At 37.7% G+C, this 10,702-nt stretch overlaps 1 protein-coding gene across 1 annotated transcript in view; it reads left to right on the forward strand.

Annotated features, from left to right (window-relative positions):
- The window catches only part of LOC107086972 (VPS10 domain-containing receptor SorCS3-like), a 384,596-nt gene that overhangs the window by 285,123 nt on the left and 88,771 nt on the right, over window positions 1-10,702 (forward strand). The window contains exon 10 of the mRNA XM_015378290.1: window positions 8,028-8,174. Coding sequence (XP_015233776.1) covers window positions 8,028-8,174 — 147 coding nt within the window. The remainder of the gene's footprint in view (window positions 1-8,027; window positions 8,175-10,702) is intronic.

Here is a 10,702-nt window from a genome sequence, read left to right on the forward strand (position 1 = left end):
TTTATGTAGTTTTGTTTTTCTTAATGTAGTTGCGATTTCCTTAATGTAGTTGCGCTTTTAGATTTGTAGTTGCAGTTTGCTCTTCAGGGCCACCGTATTATTAGATAGTTTTTGCAGTGTGAATTTGTTCAGATATGAATCCAAGGAGAACATAAAACTTTATTTGGTAAAATCATATGTGATTAAATGATTTGTTTAATCAGAAATCACTAATCATTTACATTTTGGGTTCTTATAGCTCCTGAACAAGTAAGTGGGTTAGGGACCCTTCTTTGTTAGGTTTGGTTTATAAGACAATGGAGCTAATTGCTAGCAGACTCCAGAGGATACGTTTGACTGATTTGGTCACATTTTAGTGATTATATGTAATTTGCATATCAGGAAACACATAAATATTAACATAATCTTAGTGTTTAAACCCTTATTGAAATAAAGTGTTAATGTTAGCATTAGGATGTGCAATCCTGTGGTCAGTATTAGCTTTTGTGGCTTGATTTACTCATCAGTAAAACACATAAAATTGTCATAAATAATCAAAAATAGCTGAATCGTTTAGCTGGAAACTCTTTTGAACTCTTTTCTAGCTTTGAAAGGAAAAGTGAGGCATTTCAAAGGGAGGCTGTGTTCTCTTCTCAGATCATAGATGGCCAGCTACAGGTAGATTTATCATTGGTGGTCTACAGTTTAACCAAGTCTGGGACCTCTGGCTCCAAGGTTCTGCTGTAATTCTGTGTTTTTCAGAGAGGTGCACAAAGCTGCATCTTTCTCTACCAATTTCCTATGTTAATGTCATGGTTTGTGTTATAACAACACTTTTATTACACTTGCATAAATAAGAAAAGCACTTTGGAAGCCACCAATACCCTGTTATTGTTTTCCAGAATAGGAAAGCTTGTTTCTCACCCATGAAATGAAACATCCAACAAAATGAAATGCTTTACCTTTTTTGGCAAATCATATTTCTACAAAAATATAAATACTTTTAGATGGAAAAAAAATTGTTTCTTGTGTAGTTGCTATATATTTCGTATGTAGTTGTTATAATAATGTTTTTAAAATCTCGGTAAGAATGTCATTCCAAAAAAAGAAAATTAAAAACAATTCAGTGGAATTCAAATGGTTAGGAATTGAAAAAGCTTCCTGGATGGGAAGCAAAACGTTTTCAAACTTTTTTGGAAAGACCTGGATGACTGAGAATCTTGACCGGCGCAGGGTACGAAAGTTTTCTGTTCTTTGTGGCCCATCAGGACTTTCGATTCAGCCCTGATGTTTGGGAGTTTAGGCTAATCCCTAAAGGATCACAAAGGAACTCATTTTAACTGCAGCATCGCTGCTTGGATCTTACCCTAAACAATGGGGTTGATTTAAAGCTGTGTGTGATGAATGGATCCATTAAATAATGCAGGATAACGGCACACATGTTGTTGGTAAGAGAGGACATGCAGCTTGTGCTTCTTTCTAAAAGCAGTCAGTTGATTTCCACTTAGAGGACAGCATTAAAGTTTTCTAACTCCACTCTGAAAATTGCACGATGACCTCCTAAATTAGTAGAATAATTTTATTGTTAAGAGGAAAACTGCTCCTCTGAAACTTTTTAATAGTTGCTATCTATGGTTAGAAGGTGACTGGCAGTTGTCAGGTTATCTGTGTATTAACAAATATTCCGATGTTCTCTCAGTTCTTTGGACTTTGTCATGATCGGCTCCATATGACTGATCAGACGTGGAGCAGGATGCTGTCTGTGAAAATGCTAATACTGGCACTGATCCGGCTCCTACTGCCTGGAATTTTCCTGGCAGCGCATTCAAAGTCATGACGGCGTTGAAACAGTAAATGAGACATAAAATATTTGACTTATTGTATCACTTTAAATAATCTGTGATCCCCTGCTGTTCACCAAAGACGCTGCACCTCTAATGAAATGCATCCTCATTAGATCAGCAGCACGGCTATGATCTGCTGAAGATACAGTGAATGCATTTATTGAATTCAATGAGAAGCTGCTCACCAATGCGGCAACAACAGGATGATGAATGAGGAGGCTGTCAGAGCTTTTAAAAGCTGGAGGAGAAACTCAGATTAGCTTTGTCCTACAAATTATCAGTACAGCACTGATTGCATTAAGTAAACTAAAGATAACTGATGTTTAGTGCGAATATTATACGCTATTAGCGTTAAAACGCCCACCACTTATCTATAGTTTTCTATTATTCTTGATTTAAAATCTTCCGTTGATGCCAGTTTTATGTCAGACTCGTCATTATGCATTGGTCTCACTGGAAAAAATCTAAATCTGGATAAGTATTTTTTTTTTCTTAAAATAAGTGCATTTGCTCTTGGATTGAGAAGGTAAAGGAGCCATTTTGCCAATGGAACAAGAAAATTTACACTTAAAATAAGAAAAGATAATTGAAATGTCTTCTTTCAAGTACATATTATCTAATTATCTTATTTTAAAAGTAAAAATACTCATTCAATTGGCAAAATATCTCATTTACCTACTCAAATTAAGGTTAAATAGACTTAATTTAAGACATTTTTCTTATTTCTACATTGTTTTTCCAGTGCTGGTTTGGTTTAAGGAGGAACTCATTGTAGACCATGCACTGGAAAAACGATCTAGAAATAAGAAAACATTTCTTAAATTAAGTGTATTTACCTTTAATTTGAGTAGGTAAATGAGAAAGTTTGCCTATGAAATGGGTATTTTTACTCTTAAAATAAGATAATTAGATAATATGCACTTGAAATAAGACAATGCAAATGTGTTTTCTTTTTTTAAGTGTAAATTGTCTTGTTCCATTGGCAAAATGTCTCTTTTACCACCTCAATTCAAAAACAAATGTACTTATTTTAAGAACAAAATTACTTATCTAGATTTTGATTTTTTTCCAGTGTGTTAGGGACAAAATTATGATATTTTCATAATAGAAATGAATCCTGTCCAGCTGTAGATGACCTTTTATTGTAGAATGAACAAAATGTGCTTATATTGCATGTCAGCATTTATTATACAGCGAGTGGTGTCACAGACTTCTATGTTCCAATACCAACATTTTCCTAGAGGCCATGGGTGGCAACAGGTGGTTTGTTTCACATATGTACTTCTGACCTGAAAAATATATGTTTTTTATTTCCAGCAAAAAAAAAACATACAAGACAAAATATAACAAAAAAATATCTAATAGCTTAGATTAAAAACAAAAAACAAAAGTACTCTTAATCTGCTGTTACAGCCTTAGAAAATGATCAAAAGTGGTCTAAAAAATAGTTTTTACCATCTCCCATCACAGAACAGACATTTGAACAAAATAAGATATTCCCACTCCTGATGTCTGTTCAAAAACTTCTCAATTAATATTTACCAAAGTAATCATAAAAAAATTTAATAATAAAAATGTAATATATATATATAATCAGACAGATGATCACTGCTTTTTGCTCCCCGTTGGCCACGTAACACTTCCTCCATCGTGCGATTCCTGCGCCATCTTTGTTATAAGTCACCACTGTGACAGCGTCATAGTGCTTTGCGAGGAGAGCTCTCTGCGCAAAGCATTCTGGGAATGTATTTTCCTTTTCTGAGGCCTTTCTTTTCTTCTCATACACTTTGTAGACACTTTCTCTTACGACTCTCAACCATTTTCACAGAACCGCCGTGAGAAAGTTGAGCTTTAATGACTTTCTGAAACTGTAGCTCACCACAGATACGGGCCTGAAAGTGCCCAGCAAAAATGATAGCTAGTAGAACGAGCACGTAGGACAGCCTTACGTAAACATATCAGCAGAATGATTTACAATTAGGAGAACCAATTATTTAGATGATCCACCTTGAAAAAAGAAGATAAAAGATTGGTGTCTATATCTTTAAATATGTCCTGTATACAGAATAAAATAGGAGAGAATTTTAAAAAGAACTTGTGATTTACAGCCACAACTGGAATTAGACGTTTTTGTGCTAGTTTAGCCCTAATGATAACCAGATGTAGGCTACTCTAGTAAGAGTATCAACTAACACGCTTAACTCAAGTAAAAGTTAAAATGGCTCCACTTTACAATACGACTAAAAGCTGAACTTATCAGCTTTTCTTTCCTTTCATGTGCTTTCAGGCTATTTTCCATATCAATACGTTGGTTGCATACATCTGCCAGGGCAACTTTCCTTTACAAAAAGGATATCTGGAAATATATGGAGGGAATTTTGTTCCATTATTGAGAAAAATCCAGAATGAGAATCCAGAAATTAAACTTTAAAATACTTTTTTCATAGTTCACTTTTTTTTTTTTTTTACTTTTTTTAAGTGTTTTTATGGATTTTGTTAAATTTCTTTTACATGTCAAGTTTCACAAATTGCATTCTTTTCAAATTGTGTTTCAAAGATCACTTCCTCTTTACTTTAAGCACAGGATCCCGAATGTTTCCAACATTTAGGATACAAATACTCCTCCCTCCAGGAGTATTAGTGCCAGGCTAGAGATTTTTTTTTATTTTGTGAAGAAAGTCGTAATATTACGAGAATAAAGTCGTAACATTACGAGAATGACTTCATCTCACCACAACCTGTTTCAGAAAGATAACTTGGAGCAACCTGAGTCCACTTTGACATTCTGCCCAATTTGATGCTAATGCTAAAAGATTTCCTTATATGTGAAACCAGAGCCAAAGTATAACTTCACATGATGCTCGACATTCCTTAATTTAGGGAAGAAAGTGCTTCTTTTAAGAGTTGTACATACAACTTTATTCTAGTAATATTCCGACTCCTCGTTGTGACATTTTTCTCGTATGATGATGTTATTCGTGTAATTTTATGACTTAGTTCTTATACTTTTACAACTTTATTCTAGTAACTTAATGACTTTATTTTCATAGTTTTATGACGTTATTCTTGTAATGTTAAGACTTTATTCTCATAACTTTATTACATTATTCTCATAATGTTACAACTTTAGACTTTATTCTTATAGTTTAATTACTTTATTCTTGAAATAGAAAAAAAAATCTCTAGCCTGGCCCTACTACTCATAAGAGGGAAATCCGCATCAGAAGATAATGTGATCTGAGAAATGCTATTTGTAAAGAATGCAGTGCACACAACTTAATGTAAGAAGGAGAAATAAAAAAGTTATTATTTAATGATTTGACAAATTCAAATCCAAGAAAACAGCAAAGCTTTTGTTGAAATTTTTCTTAAAAAAGTAGTTTTTTAAAAGTTTTTTCTTTCTTTTATTTATTTTCCTTTTAACAACTAATATTGGAACAAAATTCCCTTCATAGAGATATGTGTTTGGGTTTTGGAGGTGTTATGTGTTGATCTGTCACCTGGAGGTGAGATATTATTACAATGGTGAGAAAGGTGGAAACCTTGTGGTACTTGGCACTAGCAACACACGTTTGGGAGGAAATAAGGTGGCTGAACAAATCCCTGGCAGCGTATCCTCTGGCCCCAGCCTCCAACATCTATGGATGATATCCTCTAAAATAGAAAAAGGAAGAGATTAATTAATAATAATACAAATTAGGTCAAAAATAGATTTGCAAATTGGCAGAGGGAAAAAAAAATAACATAAAAAACAATGTTTTTGTAGATGCTCCATTTATTTGTCGTAAAGTTCTTCCAGCCAGCTCATCACATCTTTGCCGTCATCCTGCAGCACATCACCAAGCTTCAATTTCTTTCCCTCTGCCCGCACACCGACTCAAACTTCTGAGTAATCTGTGGAACAGGAACTTCTACCCGCATCCATTCGCTGTGCTGCACAAAACGTCATGTAGGTGTAAATGATGGATGGAAGGGAACGCGCGCTGGTGGACGTGTGCGATTATCTGATTGTGTGCAAATGTGAGTGTCTGCATGTGATGGAGGGAAAGAGCGAGTAGGTGGAGGCAATAAATAATAACTGCAGCGATTGACATGTCTGGTTGGATCAGGATGGGGGGGGCTCATTAGCTGCATCCATCTTGAGCGCCATGTATCTCTGACAATGTCAAATGTGCAGCCTATTAGTGCCACTTATATAGATGTGCCCCTGCAGGGAGGGAAGCACATCCAAGCAGAGCCCTTCTCTATGGCAACCATGCAGAGGGACTGTGTCCTTTCCATCATCTCACTCACTCGGCTATGGTTCAGGAACACTTCTATCACTTGAATCAGAGATTTCTGTGTCATAGGTGACTACTTGGGATGTATGGTGCAAAAAGTTTGTAGGGGTGAAAAAACAGGGACCAATGTGAACGGAGGGGCGGCCGAAAACCAATAGGCACCAAAATTTGGGGTCAAAATTCTGCCAAAGGTGCAAAAATTTAATAAACATTGACACCAGCCTTTTTATTTAAAACACACGTTAACTACTTCCTATGCACATTTATATTCATCCTAGATGAATGCAAACAAACTTCTTCTTAGTTTCAAAGAAGAGGATTAATTCTGTCATCTTTAATATTGGTATATTGATGTGAATAGTCCATTTTTGTATAGTTACTGTCATTAAAAATGCTTACAGTATTTTCTGGACTATAAGCCTCTACTTTTTCCTGAACTTTGAACCATATGGCTTATAGGAAGGAGCAACTTTTCTGTGGATTTTTTTCTAACCGCCAGAGGAGGAAGTCCAAGTTGGAAATTAAAGAATAAGCTAATTTTTATTTAGCACAAGAACATGCTAGCATCAGGCATGACAGAGGAAAAAAAGCCAATCCGCTTTGTTTATATAGCACATTTAAAAATGAAAACCAAACACACAAACACAGAAAAAAGCAGTAAGAGCTTAAAATGAATACATAAATAAAAAGGGACACAGAGGACCAAGCAACTATTATAAGCAAAAGAGTAAAAGTGGGTCTTAAGATGAGACTTAAAACACTCTACTGTTCATATATGGAGGGGCAAAATATTCCAAAGTCTGGGGCAAACTACAGAAAAGACTATTGCCCCTCTGGTTTTAAGCCTTATCGTAAAAGCAAGTGCCAGAGAGTAAATTTGGAGGAGGTCGCTAATGTATTGAGGAGCCATCCCATTCAAAGCTCTAAACACAAACAATAAAACCTTAAAATCTATCCTAAAACAAACAGGGAGCCAGACAAATATCCTGAATTGACATATTTTGACATTTATTTGCCACATTAAAGCTGTAAACCAATGAAGAGACTGGGCTCAACTCCTGCAGAGCTGAAATAAGGAGCTAAGTTCTTTCAGTGGAAGCTCTTACTGACGCAAGCCAACAAGCTAACAGGAGTTAGCATTCTTCTGTATGTAGAACTCCCCCTACAGGTTAGGTGGAAGACAGATGATCAGTGGATATCAGCGGCTTATAGCCGCTGTGGCTTATATTTGTACGTTTCCAGTTTTCAAAAACAAACTTTTTTGGTGCGGCTTATAGTGTGGTGCGCTCTATAGTCCAGGAAATATGGTAATTATTTAGGACATTCCACTTGAGAGCATGACTGCTGCCACCTTCTGGTTTAGAGGAGAACCTTTTTTTCAGGTGGTGGCAATTTAAGATCACATGGGAACAACAAATCACCTGCTAAGGGTTGCCAGGGTGGTAGCCACAGGTGGCCACGGCCCCCTTCTAGTTCCGCCCCTGGTTAGAATTTACAGGAAAAGAGTCCTCAAACGTTTTGAGCTGAAAGGGTTCAGGTGGCTTTCCGAGGGTGAGGATTTGTGTGATTTAATCTTCCTGGGAGAAAACAGACTAGCAGTCTTTTATCCAGTCTATGTTGTTGAGACACATAAGGATATAATTACAGACAGCACTTAGTGCTACCTGCAGCCGTCTCTGCTGACAATTGTCAACAACAGAAGGAGACGATAAGCGTTCCATTTTCATTTAACCGGTGCTGTAAAGATTGCTGCAGTGGAACACTAAACGCCTCCTCTGATGCGTGTGCTGGATCTGCTCCTTCATCAAGGGGCTACCTAACTGTCAGCTGAATTGGCGGGGGTGTTAGATGTATATACAACTGTTTCTGTTTGCATTTGCAACACAAATCTGAAGAAATTTGAAGTAATTTGTGTTTCCATTAGGTTGCTGGGATCAAAGGAATGCTGATCGCAAACAAGAAGCAAGACAACCAGGTGAAGACCTACATCACCTACAATAAAGGCCGGGACTGGAGGCTCCTCCAGGCGCCTGCTGCAGACCTGGAAGGGAACGACATCCATTGCATTCTGGTAAAACACTTCAGCCAAATATTTCCTGGAGCTCAAACCCTCATTCTGCACATGTTTGCACCGATGTGGTGAGGATATGCCAGGTGGAACATTGCCAGGCGTAATTAGAAAAAATGATTTATAGTTTACAGCTCCGCTCCATTGTAAGGCATTCAAATAATACGCTATTAGTTGTAATTAAGTTACAACTAGGCTTGTTTTTATTCAATCTCACAATGTGTTTGGCATCAAACTGGAGTGCAAATATGTTTGTACACATTTATTGCTGAGGGGCGCACCTGAGGGGGAACCGACTGTGGGAGAAATCTGCCATTAAACTGTGTATAAAACCAAACAGGAGCTGCTGCAAACAAACTGAACCCAAACAGCTGTGCTTTGTCTCTGCATTCTTTATAACCGCCTGTCGGAGGAAAGATTCTGGCTGCAAAACCACATACCTAACTCAATGTTTATTCATTTTGCAATATTTAATAAAGTGGGCTTTAGGCTGCCCTTCAAGGCTTTAAACCTGGGTTTGAATGGAGACAAAGCCATTCTAAAGTACATATCCAGGTACTCATTTTCAGCCTTGATCCATATTTTTTTAAATTATGTTTATTGTGGTGAATCCTGCTTCATAGCAGCAGGTTGAGCCAAACATCCTCTAAATGTGCAGGGTCATCTATGAGCGCCATTTCACTTTTCTTTCACCAGTTCACCACAGTTCTTCCAACAGTCCACACTTTCTCTGCTCTTTTTCTCATCATCTTCTCCTTCTTTCCCATCGCCCGGCTTGCCACAGGTTTGCCTGCTGTGTCTAAAAGTAGCAGCAGCAGCAACCCAGACTGACAGCACCTCATTGGATCATTTCTATCACATGTAGCCTGGTGCCAGCACTGTAAGGCTTTACCGTATTAACAGGAGAAGCAGCGCAAGTAAAGTTAGACACTGTCATCAGACAAAATGCTAATTTATAAATGTTTTAAATCAGGTTGGGTCCGGATTAACCAGCAGGTGGGTCTGGATCTGGACCGGTGTCTGCTAATCCGTGACCTCTACTGTAGTGCTTTGGGAGAAGTACATCATCATTTTACCATAGTTCTCTGCAGACTTTTGCATAACAGCCTATCCAAATAATAATAATGCATTGGTTGAAGGGTCTATGTTGTTGTTTTTGTTTTTGTTTATATATATCAAGTCCTATCCTCACTAAACTGTTAAACTATAGAATGGAGGTATTTAGGAATGTCCAAAGTGATGTTTGCTGGATGGTCGGGTCCAGAACATCAGATAGAGCTTAGTTCAGTGTGAGAGCGATCCATCACCAGGTGCTGTCAGATGCAGGTTGGCTGAGGGCACGCCCCACCAGGTCACCCTCTGAGTCTCTGTCCAGATGGTCACACCAGAGACCTTGTTATCCGGTTATTAGAACCGTAAAGCCAAAATATCTACCTACATTTTTTAAATATGTTCGTCCTTCTCCTGAATTCAGGGTAAAAAAGAAACAGATTGAATTACTGCTTCCAGACATGAACAGAATTGTATAAATCAGTCACCGTTTGTCTTGGTTTGTTTGGTAAAATTATATTTTTTAGGAATTCCTTCATTATAAAACAATAAAAAAGTAAAGATAGATAAAGAAAAATGGTTTGGTTTCAGAGACCTCAGCTAGCAGAGTTCATCATGCAGAGAATTTCAAATTTCAGTACTGGCTACTCAGCATCTCAGCCAATGATTGATTTCAGATTGATTTTTGACCCGTTCTCCTCCTCCGGGGCCTCTGATGCAGGACGGTGGAAGTTCAGTGAGTTCGTTTAAGAAAGACTTCTGATTGTGGTTATTTTTGAAAAGCTTGCATGTATATCCTGCAGTGGGTTTTTCAAATTTGCTCACTTCCTTAAAGCTATAAATTGTATCCTGTTTTTATGATTTATTTTAAAACAATAGTAATATTGTACTATGCATTGTCCAGACACTCCCACCCCTCCTCCTCCGTCTCAGACTCTACTGGCCTCTGCTAACATGCAACATGTTAGAGCTCTGACAGCACAGTTAGGCAAGAAACTGTGGCTCCTCGCACAGTTCCTGCACCAGCTTTGCTCTCTCTAACCCCAAAACACTCCCATGATGCTTTGCAAGGGGAGCTCTTGCAAGTACGCATCCATGTACACTACTTTTCAAGGTGCATTGAAATGTTTAGTCCTCTGCTTTTCCATCCGCTTGACATTTGAACACTCATATCAAGCGGCGTAACCCTTATATTGGCATTAAGGCGAACCTTCTAACAAAGCCATTGTGTTGCACTGGTCACGCTAAAGTCCATATGATCTTGATTAATAAAAACAAAATCGATCCATTCATCCATCCATCAATCATCCATCCAACATCCATCCATCAATCATCCATCCATCCAACCATCCATGCAACATCCATCCATCAATCATCCATCCAACATCCATCCATCAATCATCCATCCATCCAACCATCCATGCAACATCCATCCATCAATCATCCATCCAACATCCATCCATCAATCATCCATCCATCCA

This window comes from Cyprinodon variegatus, unplaced genomic scaffold (assembly GCF_000732505.1).
Source record: "Cyprinodon variegatus isolate N-32 unplaced genomic scaffold, C_variegatus-1.0 Scaffold169, whole genome shotgun sequence".
Lineage (NCBI taxonomy): Eukaryota > Metazoa > Chordata > Actinopteri > Cyprinodontiformes > Cyprinodontidae > Cyprinodon > Cyprinodon variegatus.